The 27,927-nt window shown below is 55.2% G+C and overlaps 1 protein-coding gene across 4 annotated transcripts in view; it reads left to right on the top strand.

Moving 5' to 3' along the window:
• The window catches only part of RIPOR3 (RIPOR family member 3), a 73,121-nt gene that overhangs the window by 21,566 nt on the left and 23,628 nt on the right, over positions 1-27,927 (top strand). For 3 of the 4 annotated variants that reach the window (XM_070472752.1, XM_070472750.1, XM_070472753.1), the window contains exon 2: positions 22,988-23,106. In XM_070472752.1, the coding sequence (XP_070328853.1) occupies positions 22,997-23,106 (110 nt within the window). In that variant the 5' untranslated portion in view covers positions 22,988-22,996. Of the gene's footprint in view, positions 1-20,500; positions 20,825-22,987; positions 23,107-27,927 lie in introns of those variants that run through there. The other variant, XM_070472751.1, reaches the window with a different exon arrangement.

The raw sequence follows: 27,927 nt of genomic DNA, 5'->3' as shown, positions 1-27,927 counted from the left end.
CAGTCACTCACCCTGATACCTTCCCAGAGAAGTGGGGACCCGCAGGCTGAGTGACATGAGCCCCCAGGGGCTCTGCAGGTCCTCCCCGGCCTGAAGATACCTGAATAGTCCCTATTTGTCCTAATTAGTAATTTTACGGAAATTTTAAGATTGGTTCTGGTTACATTCCACCCACAGCTATTTCTCTAGGCTCCATTTCTGGTTCATTCAAGAGAAGAAATCCAGACGTAGTTCAGGAGATGGTGTTGATCACTGTTCCTGAGAAACTGATCGGTGCCTGCGTGTGTCCACCGTGAACAAGCCCAGGGTTATCCTCAGGCGGCTGCCTTGTCAAACAAACTCTGCCTTATTTTCTTAGTTTCATACCAGGAAAAAGGTTTGATCTTCAAAACAAAGTACCTACGTCATCGAGTAGACTGGAAGAACTTGTTTGGTCAAATTTAGAAGCCATAAGAAGGTCAGAGAATAAATGTGGAACTGACCTCTGATGCCTGAGGGCCAGCAGCTCTATCTGGCCCTGGCTGCCTGCTAACACCACCTGCTACCTTGAGCTTGGTTGACTTGTCACCTCTGACTCTGCATCTATTCTTGCAGGATAACGTGGGCTTTAAGGTCATGACCTGGCATCTAAAATGCCTGTCTCTACTACTTCGTAGGCTGTGTGACTCTGAGAATGTGTTTCATCATCTGGGCCTTCGTCATATGTTTTTATGACTCTTTATTGAATTTGTTACAATATGGCTTCTGTTTTATGCCTTCTTTTTTTTTTTACCACAAGGCATGTGAGATCTCAGCCCTGTGACCAGGGATCAAACCCACATCCCTTGCATTGGAAGGTGAAGTCTTAATTACTGGACCACCAGGGAAGCCCCCATCATTTTTAAAGAAGAGGGGAGGGTAATAATAGCATCTACCTCACAGGGTGTGGGACTTCCCTGGTTGCTCAGATGGTAGAGAATCTGCCTGCAATGCAGGAGACCTGGGCTTGATCCCTGGGTCAGGAAGATCCCCTGGAGGAGGACATGGCAACCCACTCCAGTATTCTTGCCTGGAGAATCCCAGGGACAGAGGAGCCTGGTGGGCTACCGTCCAAGGGGTCCCAGAGTCGGACACAACTGAGCAGCTCAGCTCAGCTCAGCTCAGCACGTTGGTGGTTGTGAGAACTGATTAAGCCATTTTTGTGTGCTAAAGTATATATCACACAAAATATACCATTTTTATCATATTTAAGTGCACAGTTCCATGGGATCACATTCACTCACACTGTTGTGCGTGTTCATCACGGCCATTCATCTTCAGAATCATTTCATCTTCGCCCCCTGAAACCCTGCACCTATTAAACGATAGCTCCTCATCCCCTCTCCCCAGCCTGTGGTAACCACCATTCTCGTTTCTGTCTCTTTGAATCCGATTACTTTAGGAACCTCATGTAAGTGGAATCAGACTTGTCCTTTTTGACTGTTTATTTCACTCAGCACAATGTCTTCAGTGGTCACCCATCCTGTAACATGTCTCAGAATTTCTTACCTTTTTAAAGCTGAAGAATATTCTATTGTTTGGCTAGGCTGCATTTTGTTTATCCATTCATCTGTCAATAGGCACTGGAGTTGCTTCTACCTTTGGGGGATTGTGAATAAACGCTGCTGTGAACACAGGTGTATAAACATCTGATCAAGCCCCTGTTTCCACTTCTTACCCCGAGTGTGACTGAGATAATTTAAAAAGAGCCCTTAACCCGTGTTTGGTGTATAGTAAGCACTCAACATATCGTAGCTGATTTAAAAAAATCAGTATTAGAAAAATAGTGGGTAAAATTTTTAAAAATGCAAATGAAAGAATGAGATGACATTTTCCCCTGTCATCTTAGCAACAGTGAAAAAATAATGCAGTTGTGACATGGTGAGATGGATTCTCTCATAGACATCCGTGGGTAATCTTTCTGGAAATGACTTGCATTGCTAAATATGATGTATTGAAGTTCTTGGAAGTGTTCATACCATTTAACCCAATAATTCCACTTCTGAGAACTCATCCTAAAGAACTTCAATTGCAGACCAATATTTGACTCTGGAGAAGTCTGTCACTGCTATCTTTGTAACATTGTGGAGGCATCCTCTATTTCTATCTATTGGGAACAATGAAAAAAATAAGGCTGGTGTAGTCTTGCCATGGCCTGAAGGAGGAAATGGCAACCCACTCCAGTTATTCTTGCCTAGGAAATCCCATGCACAGAGGGGCCTGGTGGGCTACACTTCATAGGGGCTGCAAAGGAATCAGACACGACTGAACAAGTCCTGTAAAGGACCGTTTTGTAGTCGTTAAAAATGCTGATGAGAACAGTGAAATGAGAAACTGCATATGTTTCACTCTTTCATGCAAAAGAAAGTATAAGTATTGACCGTATTGATCCTGTAAAAATAGATAACATTTATGGAGCGTTCACTCTGTGCCAGAAACTCTGCTAAGTGCTTTCTTACTAACTCCTCCCAGCAACCCAGAGAGGTGGGTACTATTATTATTCCATTTTACAGATGAGGAAACAGAGGATCCAAGTGGTGATTTTCAGTGTCACCCAGCCAGAAAGCGGCAGATCCGAGGTTCCAACCCAGGCCCCTGGGCTCCAAAGAGCAGAAAAGCAATGGAAAGAACACGGCACACTAGAAAATAATCATGCTCCTTGGAAGAGCAGGAGGGAGTTAATTTTATTTTCTTCCCTATGCTTGTCTGTATTTTTCCCTCCAAAGCCGGGGGTGGGGACAGCGCATATCAGATAAACAGGAAAAGAAACAGGCAATTGCCTGTTGCAAGCAGGCATCTTCGAAGATAAAACCTCCAGGTCTTGTGTCTCCTGCCACGAACTCAGTTTGTGTCCATTTTTTTCTGGTTAAAGTAGAGCAGAGTGTCCTGGCTGTGTGTTCTGGCTGATTGCTTAATAATCATGGACAAGCACACACACACACACACAGACACACACACACAGACACACACACACACACACACACACACACAACAGGAGAGGAGACAAAAACGAGCAGTAGCCAAAACTCTGCTCGATCGATGCAGACTGTTACAGGCGCAGCTTTCCAAAAAGCAGAGCTCAGTGAAATAAATATTTTTCCTGTGAGGAGAGGCTTAAACCGGCGATCTTAACAACCCCCCAATTCATTCCAGATCCTCTCCAAGTGGCTTGCATCAATGCACCCATCTTGATGTACTTAGGATCACTTAGTAACTGCAGCGTGCCTAAATGTCTGGCTGGCTTCTCCAGCTGGGCAGGGTGCCCGGGGCGCTGGGCAGAGGGGCACGGAGGGCTTTGGCTCTGGGAAGGCTCTTCAGAGCTCCCCACAACTTGTTGGGGTCCCCAACTTTCTTTTCCTGGTAAACCATCTCTATTTAATCTAAACTGGAGGCCTGAGAATTCAAACTCTGTTCTTGGCAAAGCCGCCCCATTCCTTGAGTCCTGGAGACAATCTGCAGGAAGGATTTAGAATCAGGGACTTTGAAAACATACACACAAAGAAGTCTGGATTATCTCAAAAACTGAGGGCTTCACTCTCCAGGCAAAAATGTGTCGATTGATGAATTCATTCATTCACTGGCCCACTCAACAGTTGTTTACTGGGCCCTTGCCTGTGTGTGAGATTTGACACAAAGCTAGTGTTAAGATAGTACCAAGCCACTGGAGATACCAGATCCATCCATCTGGCAAATACTCAAGTCTCCTAGGAGCCAGGCACCTTCTGGAGAGGCTGGGCTATTATCAGGAAACTGCTTCTTAGGGCCTGGATTCTAGCTGGGGTGACAGACAGAGAAGGAAGATGTAGCATGTAGGAATATCAGATGGTATTAAATGCTAAGGAGAAAAGTAAAGCTGGGATGGGTGGTTGGGAAAAGGAGGGCAGGTGTGGTCCCACTTAGATGAGGGGCCAGGAAAGGAGATGTTACGTAACAGCTTGCAGGAGATGAGGGGAGATGGTTCAAGAGGCACAGAAATTAAATAACAGTGACTCACGGATCATGCGTAAATCCCTTTTTTCAATTCTTTCAGTTCTGATAATGCCAATCAGAAAGTCTCTACTTATTGTCAATATGTCTTTGATGCCTCCCTAAGACCCTGAAATCTTCCCCGCTTCTCCTTGAAAGTGCAGAGGCTTAGTAGGCAAGCGTGCCTACAGCCCTTAAACTTGACACTGTGTTCAGTGTGACTATTTTACAGCTACTGTTTATATTACTATTGATGGCAAATGACACCAGCTCTTCACTTACAGTTATGAAAAGCATCTTTCCAATTTCTTCTAGTTTTTGAAAAGTGAGTTGATTTGAAAAAGTATTAAGGAACTTGAAATACAGGTGGTCCTCAAACATGGGGGACATTGTAAAGGTGACCAATGAATGAAATTTGGGATATGGGAAAATCCGACGTGACCCTTCACTTAGCGTTGCCCAGGAGATGAAAGCTCACCGTGTGACTCAGCCTGCGACCATCGGTTCCCTTTAAGGGCTTCTGGAAGGGGGTGGCGTTTTCCTAGGCTCTGATGGGTCAGGGAGATCTGGTCGGAGGGGAGGCTGCTGGTGGGGGCACCATTGACGGCAGGGGCAAGTCTGGACCTGCCGAGGGTGGACGAGCAGGACTTTCCAGGCAGAGGAAACAGGGAAGCTGGGTGGGGGGTGGAAAGATGGGGACAGTCCCCAGGCAGCAAGTGAGTCAGGGGGCCACGTTGCTGCGGGAGGCGGCCCCTTGGGAGACCACCCCACGTTTGCGCTTGTCCCAGGACTCATCCTAACACGAATTCCATTCATCTTGAGCACAGCTTGCCTGCCTTTTCTTCTGTGATCTCAGCGGACCCACAAGGCAGCGCTGTGGTTAGTCCTGTTTCACAGATGGGGAGTTTCAGGCTTGGCCAGGTCACCCAGGCAAGGGGACGCATAGTGGGCTGCTCTCAGGACTTGAAAAAAAATTTTCTCTTAAAAACATTCAGACATAATTCACATGCCATAAAGCGAACCGTTTAAAGTGCACAATTCAGGGGCTGTTAGCCTTTTCACAAAGTCCTCCAACCATTGCGCGTATGTGTTGCTCAGTTGTGTCCGACTCTTTGTGACCCCCTGGACTGTATGTAACCCGACAGTCTCCTCTGTCCACGGGATTCCCCAGGCAAGAACACTGGTGTGGGCTGCCATTTCCTACCCCTAGGGGATCTTCCCAAACATTGCCACCATCCAACTCCAGAACAGTTGTTTTTTTTTTTAATCAAAGATTCTTTTTTTCTTTTTTTCCAGTGTGGACCATTTTTAAAGTCTTTATTGAATTTGTTAGTACTTACTTCTGCATAATGTTTTGGTTTTTTGGCAAAGAGGCATGTGGGTTGACCAGGGATCCAACCCACACTCCCTGCATTAAAAGGTGAAGTCTTAACCACTGGACTGCCGGGGAAGTCTCCAGAAGACACCCTGGACACATGAGCAGTCATGCCCACTCTCTTCTGCTCCCGACTCCGGCAACCACTAGTCCAGTTTCTGTCTCCCTGGATTTACCTGTTCTGGACTCTTCCTATAAATGGAATCGTATAATACGTTGCCTTTTGTGTCTGGCTTCTTTTCCTCAGCATGATGCTTTCTAGATTCATCTGTGTTGTAACATATATCTGTGCTGCATTCCTTTAGATGGCTGGAAAATATCCCATTGTGTCAATGTACCACACTGTTTATCTTTCATCAGTTGATGAGCATTTGGATGGTCTTTACTTCTTGGCTCTGAGGAATAACGCCGCTGTGAACACTTGCATACAGGCTTTGTGAGGACATGTGTTCTCGTTCTTTGGGGATATATCTGGGAGTGGGACTGCTGGGTCGTATGTTAAGTCTGTATTACTGTTCGGGGGGACTGCCAGGCGGTCTTCCTGGGTGGCTGCGCTGCCCCGCGCACCCCTCGCAGCGTCTGAGAGTTCCGGGGTCACCACTCTTGCTATTGTCCATCTCTTGGATTACGGCCGTCCCAGTGGATGTCAGATGGTATCTCACTGTGATTGACTGGCATCCCTAGCAGGCAAATTGTGATGGCTTGTATTTTTTTTTTTTCATCTAAAGCCATGGTGGAAAGGAGGGGCTAAGTTAGCAGTCCTTCTCCTTGACTGCCTTCTTTTTTTCAAATTTTATTTATTTGTTCATTGGCTGCACCGGGTCTCCATTGCCGCTCGCAGGCTTCCTCTAGTTGCGGCGAGTCAGGGCTGCTCTCATGGAGCACAGGCTCTGGGCACATCGTGGTCCTCGGGCTTTGTTGCCCCGAGGCCCATGGGATCTTCCCGGACCAGGAATCGAACCCCTGTCCCCCACCTTGGCAAACAAATTCTTAACCACTGGACCACCAAGGAAGTCCCCGGCTGTGGTTAATTGGAAACTTACTGTCTCCACAGCCCGAGCCCCAGCCTGCTGTGGCTGGAACAGGGGTCAGTTACAGAGGTGGGAGGGCCGACGGCGGCTGGGGTGGGGGCAGCCAGGCTTCGCAGCCACTCCGAGGACCGGAGGGTGCTAGAAGGGCAGTCAGAGGGTCCCCGGGTTTGGAGGCTGGCGAATGGGGGCTGTGATGGGGCTGGCTGCATCCACCTCTCCTCCTGGGCCCAGGGTGAGCTGCGTCCTCACGAGGACGGGCCTTGGGCTTCACTGAGACGGAGGGGGCAGACAGAGGCCGCAGACTCCCCCTCAGGGAAGCTGGACCAAAGTGGGGCTTGAGGCGGGAAGCGCCCCCAGGCGTGTGCCAGACTCCGAGGGGGGCTCAGAGCTCCAGGCCTGGCCTGTGCCCCATGAGGAACACTGGGAACCTACCACCCACTGTCTTCAAGGTTGTGGCCTTCAGTCCTGACCCCCAGGACTCTGGTTGGGGCTCATTCCTGTGCCCATGGTGTGGGGGCAGGGCTCTGACAACCCCAGACTCAACGCTTTTTGTCAGCTGCGGTCTGATTTCTTTTTTGGTGGGGGCGGTGGTAGAGTAGAAAATAATTGCAAAGTAGAAAATAATACCTTTATTGCTTTGCCAGCCAAAATGGGCCACAGTGGCCCACAGCTTTCGAAACGGTGTGTCCCTGCCAGCCGATTTCTATCATTAACATGCACGGTGTTCATGTTTCTTGAGCATCTACTACGTGTCCTTTTGACCTACTCCGCTCTGATGCTTTCCGTTCCTTACAAGCTCCAAGTCGTGTCCAACTGACCCCCTGGACTGTAGCCCACCAGGTCTTCTGTCCATGGGATCTTCCCAGGCAAGAATACTGGAGTGAATTGCCATTTCTGCCTCCAGGGGATCTTCCCCCTCCCCCCCGGGATGGAACATGCATCTCCTGTGTCTCCTGCATCACAGGTGGATTCTACCACTGAGCCATCAGGGGAGCTCTGACGTTTTACTTGCATTTAATTTCCATCCCCATTTCAGAGATGAGCAAACGGAGGTCCCAAGCCCTGAGGGAGGTCTTGCAGCCCACCCTACGCAGCCAGTGAGTGGTCTAGTCGGAGTCCAACCTCGTCTCTGCCATCTGCACCACACTAGGAGGGAGATGCTGTAGGAGCCTTCTGCACCTACACCATTCACAGGGGACGGGGGCCTCAGTCACAAAGAGCTGGGCACGACTGGGCAACTAACATTCACTTTCACAGGGGGGCAGGTGGGTTTTCTCTTGCCATGGAACGGATTGCCAGAAACCCAGCAGCGCAACGCAGTCCCCATGAAGGGCTCCCAGCTCTGGAGAACAGAAGTTGTTATTGGAAATAGTGGGTAGACCGAGTTCTTGTTTGGAGGGTGTAAGGACAGATTCACTTCCGAGACTATTCTCGTTGACATCATTCAATTCCATGTGGTCATAGGACTATGGGCTTCCCCGGCGGCTCAGTGGTAAAGAATCCGCCTGCAATGCAGGAGACCTGGATTTGATCCCTGGGTTGGGAACATCCCCTGGAAAAGGGAATGGCCACCTACTCCAGTATTCTCCCCTGGAGAATCTCATGGACAGAGCAGCCTGGTGGGCTACAGTCCACGGGGTCACACAGAGCCGGACACGGCTGAGTGACTGAGCGCACGCACGCACCGAGGACTAATGTTCTCCTTCCTCCCAAGCTGTCCGCCGGGCCCACTTTCAGCTTCCGGAGGCCTCTGATGTCCTTGCCACGTGCCTGCCATCTTCCAAGCCGTCAGTAGAGTCTCTCACCCTGAATCGCTCTCTTGCTTTAAACCTCTTCTGTCTGGAAGGGCTCCCCTGAGAAGGCCAGGCCTGCCCAGGACAACCCCCTCTTTGTCACAGAAGGTGACGCATTCACAGGAGTAGTGTCTCCCGGTATTCCCAGGTTCCACCCACACTCAAAGGGCAGAGGGTTTCATTCAAGGTCAAAGTTCCCTGGGATTGTCGGTCATGGAAGATCTTGGATTTGGTTTTAAGATTTTTTTGATGTGGACGATTTTAAAAATCTTTGCTAAATTGGCTACAGCATTGCTTTGGTCTTATATTTTGGTTTTTTGGCCGCAAGGCATGTGGGATCTAGTTCCTCGACCAGGGGTCGAACCCACATCCCCTGCAATGGAAGGCAAGGTCTGAACCACTGGACCACCAGGGAAGTCCCCTTAGGTTCTAATAATAACCAAATTACAGCCGCAGGAGCCGTGGTGCTTCCTGTTACTCAGCAGCGTGGTTTTCAGACTGACTCCACATCTGCGGTCCGGTTGGAGCCCGGCAGTGATGCTGTGAGGTGCGTGCATTATCCCCGTTTTACACAGGAGAGAGGTGGACGCCTTGCTAGCGTGTCTGGGGCTGGAGCCCAGATCTTCTGACCCTGAGCCAGCCGGGGGCTCTTGGCGCCCACAGCTCCCCCGCCTGCTGTCAGAACCCTCAGACCTCATTACCGTCTTCGGAAAGGGCGAAGCATCTGTCTCCAGCCAGCCCAGCCCTGGGGGAGCGCTTCCTTGCACATTCACCCTGTTGGGTCATCGCAGCTGAGGCGTTTACAGGAACTGCCCCTGGGCCGGGTGAAGCTCACCTCATTAGGCAGGAAGGCGAGTCAAGACTGAGGGGCGCAGAATCAAAACAGCATGTGTGCAGGAAGGGCCCTGCGGCGGGGGAGGCGGCCGGCCCAGGCCGCGATGCTCTGGCTGAAAGAGGGGGCCGCGCTGTCCAGAGGGCCGTGTGTCAAGGAGCCATCATCACTGACCCTCGTCTCCACGCACCACGCCCGGGGCTCATGTGGATGCCCTGGACGCTCGTGTGGAGCATCTTCCAGCTCCTCTCCCCCTTAATATTATCCAGAGCCTGAGACCCCAGCGAGAAACCCCTGCCCTCCACCCACCATGGACTATCCCCAAGAATTCTCGAGGGTCTTAACATTTCTTCTAGAAACATTTGTGCTGATAGATTAAGTTTTTAAAAATTTCCGTTCTCCTAAAATTGCTGTCTTGTCCCCTTTCATCCCATGCTGGCTGCTGCTCCAATTCTCTCATTTTTCCCAAAGTTTTGCTGACACAAGTCTGCTGGGAGAGCAGACTTTGGACATCTCTGTTATGAGCGGGTGCAAAAGAATCCGGTTAATTTAAGCTGAGGGGGGTCTCCTGGAAGGCCATTTGGGGGTGTGTATGGGGGGGGGCTTCCTGAATGGATCCAGAAAAGCAGGCCTGGAAATGGCCTGAACCACAGGCTCAGGAACCCGAGGTGGGCTCGTGACAGACCTCGAATTCGGAGGCGCTCCGCAGCCAGAGTGAACGACTCCTGCGTGTTCTGCTCCGGTCCCTCTGCCTGAGTTTCCTGCCCTGGGCGGCCGGGTCTGCTTAGCCTTTGCTTCTCTCCTTAGTCGTGGGGGGTGGTGGGGCCGGAAAAGCAGACCGACAGCAGCGGGCTAGGAAAAGGGAAACCGGGCTGCTGTCGGGAAGAGAGGAAGTCCGCAGAATCGGGGGTAATGGGAACCCGGGGGGAGCACACTTGCAAGTCTGGAGAATCCCCATCCTAAAATCCTGCTGCCTGGAGACTGCCCTGCGTTCTGCCCTCCCCTCCCCCACAGCCTCCCCAGCTCCAGCTGTCAATCATCAACATGCACAGGCCTGAGCTTTCTTACAGGCCACAGTCAGCATCTCTCCTCCCACTGGCCACCCCCCCCCCCGCCCCCCGCCCCCGCAATGCGCAGAGCCCCGCTCAGCATATAACAAACCTGAATACATCGCCCGGCTGAACAACATGTTTTTGACCTGTTATGGATTGAACGTGTGCTCTCCCTGCAAAATATATGCCGAATTACTACCCCCTCGTACCTGCGAATGTGGCCTTGTTCAGAAATAGGGTCTTTGCAAGACTTCCCTGGTGGTCCAGTGGTTGGGAATCCTCCTGCCAATGCAGGGGACAGGGTTTCAATTCCTAGTCCCGGAAGATCCCACTTGCCACGGAGCAGCTAAGGCCGTGACACACCGCTTAGCCTGCACGCCCTAGGCCGGTGATCCACAGCAAGAGACCCCACTCACCGCAAGAGAGGAAGCCGGCATGCAGCAACAAAGACCCAGTGCAGCCAAAAATAAATACATTGAAAAGAAGAAGTAGGGTCTCTGTGGATGAATCAAGTTCTAGTGAGGCCTTGGGGTAGGCCTCGATCTAGTGATGGCGTGCTTGCTTATAACTAAAGGGAAATGCTTGTGAAGACAGAATGCTCGAGAAGAGGCCATGTCACCCTCGAAGCAGGACTGAAGCGGTGCGGCTGAAACCCAGGAAGGTGGGGGATTGGTGGCCACCATCAGATGCTGGAATCGGCAAGGAAGGACTCTTTCCTAGAGGCTTTAGAGGGGACGGGGCCCTGCTGATGCCTTGACTGGACTATGGCCTCCAGAACTGTGAAACAATACATTCTGTCTTTGTTGTTTAATAATAGGAAGAGCCACTTTATTTTTTGATTTTTTTTGGCCCTGCTGTAAGGCATGTGGGATCTTAGTTCCCCAGCCGGGGATCGAGCCTGAGCTCCCTGCACTGGAAGCGTGGCGTCCCAGCCACTGGACCACCAGGCGAATCCCACAGTTCTGATGCTTTAGTGGTGCTTTGTTAAGAGCAGGCACAGAAAACTAAGACACGACCTCAGGTCTCTGACTTCAGCAGCACAAAGCAGTAGGAAAAGCCATAAATGATGGCTTGGTTTTTCCTTTTAAGGAGGAGGTGAGGAAAAAAAGCACCTTCTGGAAGCTGTACAGCAAAGGAACCGGTTTTAACAGTTTCTGTTTTACAGACAAGGAAACCGAGGCTCAGAGGGTGTGACTTGTCCAAGCACGTGGTTAGAAGGAGGCAGGGGCTGGACTTGAACACGAACTTTTTTTGACCCCAAGACTTGTGCTCATCACCCTCCCTGAGAATGTGTGGATGTTGCTCTCACGGGTCATTGCAGGGTCCCCAGATCCTAGTCCCCAGATGTGCTTTTTCTTTATTGCGAAACTTAGGACTAGCTTTGTCCTTAAGGGAACTACCTGTTCCGACCACATTTTCTGGAATCTGAGCCTCTGCAGATCGAGTCCTGTTTCCCTGGTGATTTTCATTACAAAATGGGAAATGCATTCCCACCAAAATCATCTCCCAATAGACCCAAGTAAGAATGTTTGGCAAAGAAGGAATTAATTGGTAAACAGCTTGTAGTATCCCAAGTCCAGTGTCTGCCTGGAATGTTTTGCAACACTTTCGGATTCTGATTTCAGCATGATTTGTTTATTTCAGGCTGTTAAACCACATGCATATTCTTCGTGCTTGGGAATCCACTGGCCAACTCTGAATGGCAAGAATGGAGACCCTCACTTCCCGTGGGCATTTATAGTGGTTGGTAGAGAAGGGCTGCAATCCCTGGGGAGGCCAGTAGGGGTCTTCCTCCAACAGGAAATAAATTTAAGGCTGACGATTCTTGCCATTCAAGGCTTTGGGTGCTAGAAAATAAGGCTGTTCCTTTGGGAGGAAATCCTTGCAACGTGGGTTAACCAGCTGGCATGAAGTCACCCAGTCCTGAGAATAGGGCAAGAAAAAGTGTGAACAAAATCTGACTTTTCCTGCCTTCTTGCCTACCCCCACCCCCCACCCCCGGGAGGCATTGGCGCTGAAGCCGGGCCTGGGACAGTCTGTCTACTGCACGTCCACACTGTCAAAAGAAAAACCAGAAGAACAGGCTGGCTTGCCTTTTCTCTTGTAAACTGTTTACCTTGGGAAAAGCAGATGGCTCCCCTCCTGCTGACCCCTTGACCATTTCTCGTGCTGTTAACAGCGTCTGTTAGCCAACAGTCCTGCTCCACCGGCCCATGTGCAGGAGTCCCAGGCCTGCGGGCTGGGGAAGCCTCTGGCATTCCAGGAGGCTGACTCAGCGCCCCTGGGCTAAGGAGCTTCATGGGGCACAGCGTCCAGGCACTTCGGCTCTAAATGGGGTGAGGGGCTGCCTCATGGGGTGGAAACAGGATGGGTGATGTAAAGGCTTTGCAGTCCCTGCCCCGTCCCAGCCCTCCCCCCTTTACTCCCCCTCGCCCCCCCCCCCCCCCGACCTTTACCATGAGAAGACCTGGTTGTGATTCATGTTTGAGGGGTAGGGAGGTAGGAAGGAGACTCCTGGGGCTTCCCTGGTGGCTCAGAAGGTAAGGAAGCTGCTTGCAATGTAGGAGACCTGGATTCAGCCCCTGGGTGGGGAAGATCCCCTGGAGAAGGAAATGGCAACCCACTCCAGTATTCTGGCCTGGGAAATCCCGTGGACAGAGGAGCCTGGTGGGCTACAGTCCCTGGGGTCACAGAGAGTCGGACACGACTGAGTGACTGAGCGCCAAGGGGGCTCTTGACTTCCTGGATGGTCAGCAGGGAGCTCTCTGCCATCCCTGCCTGGGTTCCATCCTTAGGCACCGCCTCCTTTGGGGCTTTGTGGGTACAATGAGGAGTGACTTTTTCGTTTCCAGAAGCCCTGAACTTCGGGTGGGGTATAAGAAGCTGATAGACATTTTTAAAAGGTTGCTCTGGTTTTCAGGTAGGGGCAGAGAGTGAGTGGAGGAGGAGAGACCAGTGGAGACCAGAGAGGGGATGGGGGCTTGGCCCTGGGGTCCAGGGTGGAAAGAGGGGACAGACTCAGGGTGTTTCTGAGAAGCGGGGCACACGGTGACCAAGGAGGAGGAAAGAGATGCCTCGGGGATCTCCCAGCCTGGCTGCCAGGAAGACAGAACTCTCTTCCGGGGACCTAGACTTCGGTGGTCAACAGAGCTGAAACAACTTTAGAGTGGAAAAGTAGGTTCTTAACTCGAAAACACAGAAGGAATGTTCACAGAGGCAGTCATATAAATATTTGAAGCTTCTGTTACACACACACACGCACGCACACACACACATGCACGCACACCCCGTTAAGAACGAGGTAGAAAGTAAGTGAGGGGCTGGAAGAAAATCAAGAAAAGATCGCCATCCAGGATTTATCAACAGCCCCTCGAAATCAAGGAGATCAAGCTAGATAACTGTACAAGCGAGGATGAATTTGTGAGCCCCAGAAGAAGAGACTCTAAGGACAAGGCACGGATGGAAATCCACGCGCTCTCACTAGGAATCAGGTCCACGCGTGACTTCTGTCAAAGGGTGCTTTAGCCCATTATGGAGACCTGGCAGCTAAGGCCTCGGCTGAGAGAAGGCTGGCCGCCTGTGCTTTCCTTCCTCAAACTCAAAGGCCCGAACGGGATGAGGTGAAACACGCGGTGCCACGTTTTGCTGAAATTCCTGGGTGGCTCAGTGGCACCGCATCTGCCCATCAATGCAGAAGACACAGCAAATGCGGGTTTGATCCCAGGGTCGGGAAGATCCCTTGGAGGAGGGCATGGCAACCCACTCCAATATTCTTGCCTGGAGAATCCCATGGACAGAGGAGCCTGGTGGGCTACAGTCCATGGGGTCGCAAGAGAGTCGGACACACTTTCAGATGAGCTAATTTGGGTCAAGAGCAAGGTCTGATGTGGCTGTTTTAGCGGGGCCAGGCCCAGTGGAATTGGAAGGAGGGAGGAGGGAGATAAAGCTGAGAAGTGGGAGAAGGGCAGGAAGGATGAATCTGACTGGTGTAATAAAGGCTTGGTGGGAGGGAGCCGGAGAGCGCCCCCCACCCTGGGCTGGAGGTGGAAGGGTTGGTCTGAAGGCTGACAGATGGGAGTAGGGGCCAAGCACAGGGCCACGTGAAGGCTTTCATCCCCACTGCACCCCACCCACCCAGCAAAAAATATTAAATAGTACAGTATTTTATGACTGGTGTAAAGATGAATGTATTATGTGATAAAATATATCCTATTAATATATATAAGTAATGTAATTTTATAATTAACAGTAAAACATTCTGTTTGACCTGAAAGTTCATTTTCAGTCTCCTGATTTTAAAAATAATCCTCCTCACATTTTCATGGAGCCTGTGCCTGTGACCCCATCCCTGGTGGAGAAATTGGCCCTGACTGTTCTACAAATAGCAGCCAGAAACAGAATTCTTTCCCAGACCTTTGGACTGGTTTGGAGAGAGACTCCTGGGTGCTGATGTCCGGCTGTGTGGTGAGGGGACGTTCTGTGTCCCCAGGATACCGAGAATTCCAGTCGGCTTCATCCAGGGCAGAGTGGTCGGCCCATGTGGCCGGCAGAGTTCTGCCCGCCTGGATTTGCGTCCAAACCGGGCCTGGGTTGGGCTGCCAGACCAGGGTGTGCGTCCATCAGCAGTCAGGCTCCTTGGGATTAGAAAGCTACGCAGCCTCTGGGTCTCTCCCGGCCTCCCGGTGGGGCTCTACAGAGAAGGCAGACCTCCTGCAGAACTCGGACGCCACGGCCGGCACCCCCCGAGGAGGAGGCCAACCTCCACCCCAGGCTCAAGTCCTGAGCGCAGGCTTCCAGGCTCTCATCCATGCCCGGGTGTGTGTACGCGCGTGCACGTGAGTGTGAAGGGTGGAGGTGGCCCAGGCCCCCTTCTGAAGACGTCGGGATGCCAGGCCCCCCCAGCATCCGCCTCCCTTTTCAGGTCAGAAGCCTGAACAACACGTGTAGCCCACAGAACACCGCATCTCCAGCACCACCCCACTTGCCCGGGAGAACTCATTCCTGACCCCCCGCAGGCTGATCCCGGCCTCGCAGCGCAGATCTGACCAGCGGCCTCTACCCTGGCTGCTCCCCTCGGGCACCGTGGTCACCATTCTGCCCCCCACTCGCCCCAAGGAGCAGCGCAGTGTCTGCAGACAATCCTGGTTATCGCAGCTGGAGGGTGGAGAGCTCCTGGTGTGTGTGGGGTGGGGGGAACTGTAAACACACAGGACAATGCTCATGGCGAAGAATGAGCCGGCCCCAAACGGCGGCCGTGCTGAGCAAGAGACCCTCCCGTAGCTGCTTCTGGAGTGGGACCCCAATCAGCACCCTCCACCTGACACCCATGTGACACCTATTCACCCCTAGGATGAGGGTTAGGTCTATGCACAGCTGGGCCATGCCCGCTCACCTGCATGCATTTTACAGTGAATTTTTTTTTTAATTTGGCCATGCCAAGGGGCATGTGGGATCTTAGTTCCCCAACCAGGGATTGAACCCTCGCTCCCGGGATTGGAAACATGGAGTCTTAGCCACTGGACCACCAGGGAAGTCCCTTAAGCTGAACTATTGAAGACCTGCTGTCACTCGTTACTTCAGGCCATTGCGTTCTACCAGCCTCAGTTTCCCAGTCTGCAAAATGGGGGTGTGGTCACAGTGCCCACCTCAGAGGGGCGCTGTGGCGAGATGCCCAGATCCTTTGGCCTGGCGCCATTTTTATTCCTGGTCCTAAGCCGACCAGGGTGGGGGTGGTGTTCCCTGAGGCCCAGCTTCATCACCCTTTCTTCCCTGGGCAGCCCAGCCCCCTGCCCTGCCCACCTCCACACCCATACACATTCCCCTCCATGGACCCCAGGAGGCTGCTTCCGCTAAGACCTGCTGGCTCTTCCGGAAGACCCCTGCTTGACCCGCCGATGGAGTGTGTCAGTGGTGATCGGGGGCCATTTAAATTAAAATACCGTCTGAATATTTCACAGAAATTCATGAGTCATCTTTGCCTGGTAAAGCCCCAGTGGAGTTAGCTGGGAGTGTAGACAATATCTGTGGACCTTTGGGGAAAAAAAAAAATTTTTTTAAAGAGGGAAATCTCTCCTTTGACCCCAGATTCACCCTGAAAAGCAGTGTTCTCTAGTTGGCAGACATACAGTCAGCTTGGCGGCTTGATTACTGCCTGACCAAGGGCAGCTTAATCAATCTCTTGATTCTCTTCAAATTAATACTTTTTTCCAACTACGTTAAGGTATTGTTTCACCTAAGTAAAACATGCTGTATATAGTTTACATCTTGCTTTGGTTTTTGTTGCTGTTCAATAGCTTCAGTTGAGTCTGACTCTTTGCAACCCCATGGACTGGAGCACGCTAGGTTCCTCTGTCCTCCACTATCTTCCCAGAGTTTGCTCAATTCATGTCCATTGAGTCGGTGATGCCTCTCAACCATCTCGTCCTCTGATGCCCCCTTTTCCTCCTGCCTTCAATCTTTCCCAGCATCAGGGTCTTTTCCAATGAGCTGGCTCTTCAATTCAGGTGGCCAAAGTCTTAGAGTTTCAGCTTCAGTCCTTCCAATAAATATTCAGGGTTGATTTCCTTTAGGAAAATTTACTTACATCTTATTTCAAAATTTTCTCATGTCATCCTTCCTCAAAATCATATTCCTAGGGGCCACACAAATAGGTTATTGAAGCTGTGTCTTGCACCTGGCCATTTGTAGCCACACCCCAGTGTTCCCATCTGTGAAATGGGCACAGGTGTGCCGTGAAGTCCAACCAGAGGGCCTGCCTCCCCTGTCCTGTGACTGGTCCAGGACAGGCTACAGGCTGGGTTTACAGGATCTTACAGGAACTCCTCCAGGCCTGCCTTGGGCGGGAAGGACACAGGGGGCCGTGGACCGCATGATACACAGAGGAAGCGGCCCTCTTGCAGCAGGGGTCCTGACACCAGTGTCTGGTCTTGAACCGTCTGGCAGTCAGGAAGTTTCTGTCCGCCGTGAAGCCATGGGACAGCGAACTCTGAGGTCCAGGGCTCCCCAAGAGCTACTTGCTCTTGTCTTACACCGGAAGCCGGAACTGTCAGCTGATTTGTCCCCGTGAGGTTGGCTGTCTGTCTGTAGAGACACATCCGGGGTGTTCCCTCCTGGCTCCAGGTGCTCCCTCCACGGTGGCCCCTGAGAGCTGGTGGTAGGGCCTAGGAATGTGACCCGCTGGGCAGAGGGGATTCCTACTTGCTCTCTTTAAACCAAGTGTCCTTCAAGTCCGTACTCTCTTCATTTAAACAGCATTAAAAAAAAAAAATCCACTTTAAATCATACAGAGGATGTCTGCTCTAAATGGACGGTTACCTTAAATGAAATTCAGCAAAAACAAAACAACGCGACTGCATTCCAGCTCCCCCTCTGCTGCCCCTGGCTCTGTGCCTGGGGCCAGCTCTGCTCTGTCGAACAGGAAGGGTGACAAGTGTCAGGGAGCCAGGGAGCCGGGATGAAAGGGGGGCTAAAGACTGAGATAGCCCTCCCGCCGCGCGCCCGCTGTGCGTCCCTCATTGGCCCAGAGAGTGCCTGCGTTCTAGCCCAGTCCTCCCCGTTTGCAGACCGGAGACAGAGGTTTAGAGGGGAGAGAACTTGTTCAAGATCGCGTGAGACTGGAACCACGTTCTCCTTCCGTGGGCACGTCTCCCCAGTCCCAGGCAACCTGACCCGGGAGGGGCTCGGCGGAGACTGGGGGAGCCCGAGCTGGCGGCCTGGGGGTCTCCGCGGCTCCCATCCTGGGTGGCGGTTGGCAATGGGGTTTTACGGGGTGGGGGGAGGCGCAGGGGGCTGGGTTTGGGCAGGGAGGGGGAGTTTTGGCTCTTCTGGCCCATCCACTCCCCTGAGGGTGATCTGGGCAGGCCGTTTGACCCCTCTGGGCTGGGTCTGGCCATTGAGAAGACGAGGGAGCTGGACTGCGTCTGGTGCAGACAGTCTGGTTCCCCGGGCAGTCCTCTCTTCGGTATAAACTCACACCCCTCATCCTGGGCTATTTTGCCATTTCCTTTCCTGCTAAACCAAGGTCTATTTTGGAAACTCCTATAAGCAAACTAATCCCTGGCTGGCACTTGAGCGGATCTAAAAGAACCCTAAGTGAGGGACTCGGGCATAAACGCTGCCCAGCCTCGAGAGCCCACACCGTTAAATTTAGAAGCATCACCTCCAAATGAGGTGAAATTGCAGGTTCCCGTGGCCGGCGGGCAGCTTTGGGCAGCACTGAACGGGACAGATTTAGCGGGGGCAGGGGCCGGCTCCGGCTCCCTCCGGCTGCACCTGGCGGGGAGAGACCCAGGACGAACCCTTCAGTGTCTGGGGAGCTGCTGCTGGGTGAGGAGCCCCTTCAGCCGCCTGCCCGCCCCGCGCTCCCCAAGACTCAGGCGCCCGGCCGCAGAGAGGCAGCGAGGGACACGTCCTGTCTGCCGCCCGAGGTTTGGTGTCTGCATGACTTCTGTCTCTCTCCTCTGCCCAGGGGCCCCCGCGAGGTCCCCGGCTGGCTTCTCACGCCCTGCAGTGTGCCGGCAGCTCCCCAGACCTGCCCACAGCCCAGCCGCTAAAGGATCGCCCGGCAGGGGAAGAGGGCGGAGGAGGCGGACGGTCTTGGGGGGAAGAGAAGGAGCTCCAGAGTGCTGGTCTCTGTTCTGGGTGGTCAGGTCTGCTGTTGTGTCAACAGTGGAGCATCATTACGAGGATGACCCTTGGTCAAAGGTGACAGACATCCGTTGGGACCCGTCGGGAGCCCAGTGGGGGCTCCTGGGAACCCAGGGGTCTCAGCTCGGCCAGCTCATGCCCAGTCCACCGGAGGGGGCGGTCCTGCAGTCCGCGCTAGGTGCGATCCCAAGGGTCCGCGAGCAGGGATCGGCCCTACCAGAGGCCGGCCAGGAGGGGGCGCTGCTGAGACCCGACGCTGGTTCGCAGGGACCTGGGCTCCACACCCCACTGAAGCCTGCGGGGGGTGGCGCTGGGTTTCTGTCACCTCCAGAGCCGCATTCTAGCCTGGCAGGTCTCGGTCATGAACTCGCTTCATTCTGGGCCCCCTTTCCCCCGCTTCAGGCTCATGGTGGGTGCGGGGGAGGGGGGTTGTGTGTCTTCGGCACAGCCCCCAGACAGGCAGGTGCAGCCTAGCATGAAGTAGCCAGGCTTCGAGGCCTGTCATGTTCAAGTTCAACCCAGCTCTAAAGACTCTGACCTGTGTGACCTTGGATGAGTTATTTTCCCTCGTCTCTGAGCCTCGGTTTCTTTATCTGCAAAATGGGAACCATAATAACGATACTTGCCTCCTATAGTGATGAAAGAATTAAATGAGATTTTAAGCTTTTGGAGCAGGTAGCAGGCAGAGTGCTGGCCAGGGGTCATCTATCAAAAGCTGCTGCTTTTGTAAATAAAGTTTAGGCGGAACTTAGCCAGGCTCATTCATTTGCATATTGTCGGTGACTGCTTTCTCTCTAAAACGATAGAGCTGCATAGCTGTGACAAAGACTACGAGGCCTCCCTACAGAGCCAAGAACTTTCACTATCTGGCCCTTACAGCAGACGCTTGGCCCCCGCTCTCTGGAGTCCAGCACACAGTCGAAGTTCTTATCTTTATCCTGTTCTTCACGGCCTCCGCCTTGAGCTGCACAGCCCGGTGAAGTCAGGGAAGCACGTGGCCTCTGGTCCCAGAAAGATGTGCTATGAATCCTCCAAGCCCCAGAGAACGTCCCTGGCCCTGCCTGCTGGCAACTGTCTAGTGGGGGAGACCAAAAAAACCTCACCTTTCACAGTCCACTGTAATTAGAGGGAGTTAGGGACTGGGGGGAGGTCCAGGAAGGCTTCCTGGGGGAGGTGACATCTGGGCTGGTGGCAGAGGGTGGAGGTATCAGTCAGGGGATCAGCCCCCATGTGGCAGCCAGACCTCGCATTGCTGTTCAGTTGCTCAGTTCTGTCCGACTCTCTGCGACCCCGTGGACTGCAGCACGCCAGGCTCCCCTGTCCATCACCATCTTCCGGAGCTTGCTCAAACTCATGTCCATTCAGTCGGCGACGCCATCCAAACACCTTGTCCTCTGTCCTCACATGTGAAATGCAGATACCTGAGCTAGCCTCTTCACCTCTTAGAGCCTCTTTCCTCATACGCAAAGTAGGGTCATTGGCCCTCACGGCCCTGCGTGAACTGTTAGTCCACAGCCAGGGGCTGATACCTCGTGTGGGTCTGCACCAAACCTTAGGTCTCCTCCTCCTTGGCCCTCCTTTCCTAGCGCTGGGCAGGAAGATGGTGGGTTTGTTCTAGTGAGCTGCATGCCGAGGAACTGTTGAGTGGTTTAGCAACTGTCTTTCTCTTTTATCCTGAAGCGGAGGACTAGAGGGAGACTGGGGGAAGGCCCCAGAAGGCCTGGGAGGGAGGGTGGTGGGGGGCGGAGGGAAGGAGTTCCGGTCCCAACCCTCTGGGGTGGGCACACCCCAGCCGCTGGCCTTGGGGGTGCCCCTGCCTGCTCCCCCTGTTCCTAGCCCAGCTTGGCTGGGGAGGAGGGAAGTGGTGTTTGGCAGTTTGAGGAGGTTCCAGCGCCACCCAGAGCCTGCTGATAGGGGTGGGGGCAGCGGTGTGCTGATAAAAGTTTAACAACCGGCAGGGAAAAAAAATCCCTCAAAACCTAATTTGTAGCATTTGCGCAGTACCACGCTGCACTTAATTCTGTCACGGCTGATTTCAAGCTACCAACATTCCTGAGAATTTAACCTTCGACTCTTGCGAGCTGGTCCAAGCTGGCAGCAGTGCAGTCCAGGTAGGCACTGTGGGGGTCATGGGGGTGCTCCCGCGGGGCTGGGGTGAGCCCCCGGAGCGGGGGATGCTGGACCGCATACCTGAGAGGTGCGGGCCCGTGCCCGTGTCTGAGAACTCTTGGGTCCGCAGCCTGGCTCCGCCGCTCCCTGGCTGGGCCCCTGGGCTCCCTGTGGTCTCTCTGAGCCTCCGTTTCCTCATCTGCTGAGCTAGGCGGCTCCTATGCCAAGGGGGTTGTGTGGTGCTAGTAAGATAATTCAGTTAGGCACTTAGTGCACTTACGAGCACTCAGTAAACGTTGCCTCCGCCACCAGATTGCGTCCACCTCCCCGTCCATACACCTGGCCGCGGTTCACGGGTCTATCGGGTGGGACAGGCCCTGGCACTGGGGTCGCGATGCGGTGGGTGCTCAGCAAACCGTCAGGGCCAGGGGTCGTTCCTCGGCTCACCTGCCCCAGCATCGGGGTCTCCAGGCTGGGGTCTCGGTCAGCCGACCGCCGCGCAGACAACCAGCTCTTTCCGGTGTCTGCTGCTGCTGCTGCTGCTAAGTCACTTCAGTCGTGTCCGACTCTTAGCGACCCCATGGACTACAGCCTACCGGGCTCCCCCGTCCCGGGGATTTTCCAGGCTAGAGTACTGGAGTGGGCTGCCATCGCCTTCTCCTTCCGGTGTCTACTTCACATCATGTGCTGTTCAGTCTGTTGTCTCTTTGATCCTTTTCGGAATTCCCATTTTACAGATGTGATCACTGAGGCCCAGAGTCAGGGAGTGGCCCAAGTGCAGCTGGGATTTGAGCCCAGGTCTGGCTTTTTGGTTTCTAGCATTCACCCACGCACAGGGGGTGTGGGGCTGAGGGGTGTGAGGGGTGTTGGAGGAGGAGGAAGCTTGTGGGGGCTACACCAATCTTCCAGGGGGTTCAGAGTGAGGGCTCGGGAGCCTACGTCAGGGGCTACAAACAAAGTGTGGAACTAGACACTGGACAGACGTGGCCCCAAAGAGAATGTTATTCCAGCCAGAGGCCCCAGGGCAGGCAGAGGCGTGGAGCCTGGACTCAGCCACTGGGTTGGGGGGATGTCAGGAAGGAGCTGACAGTGCGGTGCAGACCCCCCCGTAGGGCAGTGGGGTCCCTGGAATCCTAGCACTGACCCCACCCTGGCTGAGGAGTGAGGTATGGAACTGTAGCAGCAGAGATTTAGGTTAGATATGGAGGAGAACTTTCCGATTGTGCTGGAAGACAGTTGGCGATATTCCCAAGGGATGTAGTAGCTTTTTTTTTTTTTTTCCCCCAGTCTCAAGATGGTTTGGAAAAAGGAAAAGACAGTCAGGGTTCTAGGCCGGCCTCACTGCAGCTGGGTCAGAGACGGGACAGTGGACCGGGGGCTTCTGGGAGCCTCCGATGCCCGTAGCCCGGCATCCTATGAACTGGGCTTCGTCACCTCCTACTCGAGACCTCCCACGGCTCCCAGTCACCCTCAGCCAGTTGCAGGGCTGGAGCCCGTCCCGGGGCCGCCGAGGTCCCCCTGACCTGTGCTCTGATGGCCTCTCCGCCTCACCGGGGGCCACACCCCCGCCCACTGAACTGCCCGTCTCCGGGTTACACCTGGTCCTCTGCACCTCCGGGCCTTTGCTCATGCTGTTCCCTCTGCCTCAGATGCCCTTCCCTCCCCTCCCTTTATCCTCCTTCCCTCCTCAGCCTTGCCTTCTCAGCTCTCGGTCGCCTTGTCCATGGGGGGGTCCGGTACCCCCATCACTCCGCTAGGGACACCCTCCTGTCCCTGGAGGCTCAGTAGCCTCCCGCTGCACCAGGAGCCCCGGAGGGCAGTGTCTGCCTCACAGGAGATGGTCCGTAGGAGTCTACGGAGGGGGTCAGGATTCCTGGCAGAGGGGAGGTGAGGAGAGCTGGCTCAGGACTTGGCTCCTCCTGCACGAGGACTCAGCATTGCCCAGGCACCGAGGACCCGAGCGCAGAGTGCAGAGACCTGCTTCCCATCCTGCTCCTGCTCTCACAACCTCACCAAGCCTCAGTGTTCTCATCTGTGAGCTGGGCGCAGCATGGCCGCCCCCCCCCACCCCAGTCCCTTGGGCGCCCCGGGGGAGGGTGGCCGGCCTGCGGTCAGCACTCACCAGGTGCCAGCACGAGGCTGACTGTCCCGCCCTCTCCCTGCAGGTGACCACCATGTCAGTGAGAGTGCGCTTCCTGTCCTCCGGGGACGCGGGAACCGTGGGGGTCATGGGCCGGAGTGCCTCCTTCGCGGGCTTCAGCAGCACCCAGGGCCGGAGGATCTCGTAAGTTCTGCCCACGCCGCGCGGGGGAGGCTTGTCTGAAGGCCAAGGACTGGGGAGGAGGGTGGTGAGGGTGTTCTTCTCCGCGGCCCGTGGCCCTGAGGCTCTCACTCATGCCAGCCCTGCAGCCCAGGGCAGTGTGTGTGTGTGTGTGTGTGTGTGTGCGCGTGAGACTCAGTGCTGGGAGAAACCTCTAATTTGCTTCAGATCCGAACAGGTGTCATCTCACATAATCCTCACTGTTGATCCTATAAGTTGATCTGCCTGAGTTTATCAGGCCCACTTGGCAGATCAGAAAACTGAGGCTCAGAGAGATGGAGCCGCTCACCCAAGGTCACACAGCAAGACAGATTCAGAGTTGGAACTTAGTCTCCTGGAGGCGGGGTTGGGATAGAATGTCCTTCCTGGTGGACGGAACAGGAAACAGGGCTGCCTGTGACCTGGGGCAAGTGACTTCACCTCTCTGAGCCTGGCTTCCTCACGTGCCCGGGGGGAGGCCCAGTGTCCTTCCCTCGCCGTCTTGCCATGTGGGAACAGGGAGGCGACGCGCGGTGACCGCTGGGGCACGCTGGCACACAGCAGGGGCTTGTGGGAGGTTTCCAGGGAGGCGGAGCGGCCTCTGCAGAGACGCCTGGTCGGCACTCACCCCCGGACCTGAGTTCAGGACGGCTCCGTGACGTCTCCTCCAGCCTCGGGGAGTGCCCGGGGGCAAGGTGCGTTCCTGCTCCTGGGGCCATGGCCCTGCCAGCCCTGGCATCCTGAGGGGCCCGCCAGCTGGCTGTCCGAGCGGCTGTGACGACAGCTAAGCCAGGCGCGGGGCCTGGTGGGCCGGTGACCCCGTCAGCGACCTGAGCTCATCACGGCGTTCCCCTCCCGAGACCCTGCAGGGGCTCCCGTCCCAAGAGTCCAGTCCTGTCCCCCGGGTCTGGCCGGCCTGTGGCACTGGGAGCCCCGCTGGCGTCTCTGCCCCTTCCAGGCCTTTGTTCGGCCCACACCCCACCTCCACCCGGAACCCACCCCCCAACCCCCTTCACCTGGCCCGATCCTGCTTAGTCTCAGGGGCCTGAGCTTCACTGCCGCATCCTGGGCTGGGGAAGGGGGACCCCACCGCCGTGAGGATGGGCCCCACAGTCAGGCCCTCCCAGCTCCCACCCCGCTCAGCTCCTCAGTTCCGAGGTGCGTCCGCTTTGAAATCCTGGAAGCACCCTTAGGAATTCCCAGTGAAAGCTGCTCAGTTAGTGTCCGACTCTTTGCGACCCCATTTGCTGTAGCCCGCCCGACTCCTCTGTCCGTGGACTTCTCCAGGCCAGAATACTGGAGTGGGCACCCATGCCCTTCTTCAAGGGATCTTCCCAACCCAGGGATTGGACCCAGGTCTCCACATTTCAGGCGGATTCTTTACAGTCTGGGCCACAGGGGAAGCCCAAGAACACCAGGGTGGGTAGCCGTTCTCTTCTCCAGGCGATCTTCCCGACCCAGGAATCACACTGGGGTCTCCTGCACTGCAGGCAGATTCTTTACCAGCTGAGGTCCGGTGAAACCCTAGGAACCCCGAATTCCTTCCTTACGTGTTTCTGGACACCGACTCTGGTCAGGCCCCATCCCAGGCCGCACCCTCCTTTCAGGGCTGAACACCCTCGGGGTGCAGCTGGGGGCAGGTGTCATGAAGGAGTTAAGGCAGGACAGGCAGGCAGGCAGCGGGGCGCTGGGGGAGGCCCCCAGGGAGGAGGGGCCCAGTTCAGTGAAGGCTGGAGGGGAGAGGGGTGGATCCCTGTAGACGGCGTGGGGGAGAGAGGACTTCCAGGCAGGGGGACAGAGGTGCAAAGGCCCTGGGGTGGGAATGAGCTTTGAGGGGCAGGAAGTGGGCGTGCGGCCGGCCTGGGGGACAGTGTTCAGGAAGTGAGAGGACCCTATGGGGACTCCTGGGACATGCAGAGCATGAGGGGAGCCACGGACGGGCTGGCGCAGAGGAAACTGAGGCCCCAAGATGGGGAGAAATTTGGCCAAAGCCTCAGAGGGAGTTAGCACCAGCGCCCCTGATGCCTCCGAGAAGGGACTGTGTGGGTGCCCCTATGAGGAAGGCACACAGTGGGCGCTCCATAAATGCTGTGGAGAGGGGATACGCCCAAACTGGCCAGGGAACGATGTTGTTTCTGCACCCAGTCATTTCTGAATTGCCTCTTCCTGGGCTTCACCAGGGCCTCACCCCATCAGGTCTGTAGTCGGGGCTGCTAAGGATAGCTGCGCATGTGCCCCGGGGGCCTCCTGCCCCTGAGACCCTCCCCGGCTGAGCACGCATGGAGCCGAGTGTGCGGCTGGGCCTCCAGGAGGGCGCCTCTCTCTGACTTCTATAGAAGAACTCCACGGGCTCTGCAGCGGGGAGGGGTCTGTGGACTCTGCGGCCACGGCCGGCTGCCCGAGCTCACACCCACCCGGTGACCTGTGCTCAGAGTTCACACTACTGTCACGACCCCAAAGTTCCTAGCAAGTTTTGACCAAAGGGTCCTGCGTTTTCTCTTGCCTTGCCTCATCACCGATTCTGTCCCCCGTCCTGCTGGCAGCTCTCCTGTGAGGCTTCTGGGGGCCTCCGGACCCCCTGAATCCATGGCAAATGTCCCTTCAGGCCCCAGCTGGGAGCTCTGCACAAACAGTGCACCAAGGGGGGTCCCTGGGCTCTTGCTGGCCTCTCCTGGATTCCTGGGGTCTCTGGGCAGAAAGAGACCAGGGCGGATCTGACCTGTTGACCCTAGAGCTCAGTGGTCCTCGCAAGGCTGTCTTGACCAGAGGCCTGCAGAGCCTGTATCCCAGCCTGAGAGAGATGGCCTCGGTGGCTGAAACTGCCCCGGCCCCCCCGGGGGTCCTCGTCCAGCGCCCCCCGAGCCCCGCAGGCAGTTCTAGAGGAGGCGTGCCCTGCACAGGGTCTGAGTTTCCTGAGGGGCTGCCATCGGGCCCTGCCCTCTGCAGTCCCCTCGCCAGGGGGTGGGGAGATGCTGCCCGCGACGGCAGAGAAGCAACAGGTCTATCTTTAACTTCCTGTCCCTGTCCTGTGCCCAGGGATCCGGACCCTTGGCTCTGGGTCTGGATTGGGTTTCAGGCCTCACCTTCTGGCTTAATTGCCCAGGTAATCCAACCAGGCTGAAACAGGGCCGCTTGCCAAGGCACTCAGCAGTGGGGGCGGGTCAGGCAAAAATAACCTTAGACGGGAGAAGAGGAGAGCCAGGCTCCGGTTAGGTGTCCCCGGCCCACATTCCTGCCCTGGCAGATGGCAGGCACCCTTTGACTCTGGACTTTTTTTTTTTTAATTGCATAATCAAAGAATTCACTTGGGGAAGTCATCTGGAAATTCTCCACTAAGGTGTGAAGGAATGTTATTAATATAACCAGGCCATGTGTAACAAATATTGATACATAATAATATAACAGAAGGCCGTATATAACAAGGGGGGAAGGTGAAGAAGAAGGCCAGGTCTTGACACGGTCCCCTTTCTGCCCTGATTGACAGGCAGGGCCGCTCTCAACCCCTTCCTGCCATTCCTCAACCCGCTCTCCCCTCCCCCAGGCTAGCGGGCAGGGACCCTCCCGAGCCAGGATCTGCTGCGGTGTTCCGATCGCCTTGGGAATTCCTCCGCTGACATGCCTGGGAAATGTCAGTGTGAAAATGAAGCATCAGCCCTTGCTTTCCAAGGAGAGGAGACTAGAGAAAGGACAGATGGGGGGCTAGAGCTCACAGATGTGTCAGGAGACACGGGCTAGCTCCCACGGAGCACCCAGACCAGACTTGACCATGGCGGGTATGTGTGCCTGTCTGTCCTCATCCCCGGGCATTGAGTACCACCGGCGCAGGAGGAAAGGTGAGCTTGCAGCAAGCTCTGAGTCTTCGCCCGAAACCTGTCCGGTCGATGCTATTATTTATTGCCCCGTCGCCAGCCCCGCCCGCCTCTGGATCCTGCACCTGCAGCAGTCATGCACCCAGGGCCTCCGATGTTTCTCAACGAGCCCGGGCAGACAGCCGGCCCAGCGGCCTCCCATGAGGGATGGGTCCAGTGGGTCGCACGTGCCCGTCTGGAAGACTGTCTGGCATGCCGGGGATGTTTAATATTTACTGAGTCCTCCCAGGGCTAGTGTAACATCCGCCCTGGAGGGTGCTCCCTGCCCTGGCGGTTGTGACACTGGGCCAGACGTGCAACCTGATTTCACCATCCGGAGGCTGCATTGCTGACCCTGGAGAGGCCACCACGCCGGCTCCAAGTGGCTGCCACACCTGCTTGGTGGGGCCTCAGACGGGCACACCAGGCGCAGAGTCTCCCCGAGAGCCCATGCTTTCAGGCACAGCCGCAGACCGAGGGCAAGGAAGCCTCCAGGTAGAAGCAAGCGGGGCCCAGCTGAGGGTGCGCACCCGCCGGGGACCGTGGGCCCCCGGAGCTGGCAGGCGAGCGGGGCTCCTGCAGCCCCACCTCCCGGCAGCTTGCCCACTGCACCTGCCTGCCCGCCCGCCCGCCTGCCAGGGGCCCTAGCCTGTCTGAAACCTGCTTCTCTCGAGGCTACAGTCCTGCCTGTCCCTGCCGGCCTGGAGATGGCAACTTTGCGGAGGCTGTGTGCTAAGAGGTGGGTGACGTGGCATCCGGGAGGGTGGGAGAGCGAGGCACGGAGCCCCCTCCTGGGCTGTGCAAAGCGTCACTTGACATACAGCATGTGAATAACAGCGGCAGCAGGTGCAGGGGTGAGCGCTGCTGATGTGACAGGCTCTGTGTCAGGGCTCCATGCACGCTACCTGGTCAAGCACAGCCTGAGTGGAGGAGCCTTCCCTGTTCACTCAATTGAAAT

The sequence above is a fragment of the Odocoileus virginianus genome, chromosome 9 (assembly GCF_023699985.2).
Source record: "Odocoileus virginianus isolate 20LAN1187 ecotype Illinois chromosome 9, Ovbor_1.2, whole genome shotgun sequence".
NCBI classification, from domain to species: Eukaryota; Metazoa; Chordata; class Mammalia; order Artiodactyla; family Cervidae; genus Odocoileus; species Odocoileus virginianus.
The sequence above is the reverse complement of the archived record's forward strand: the minus strand, read 5'-3'. Positions and strand labels throughout refer to the sequence as shown.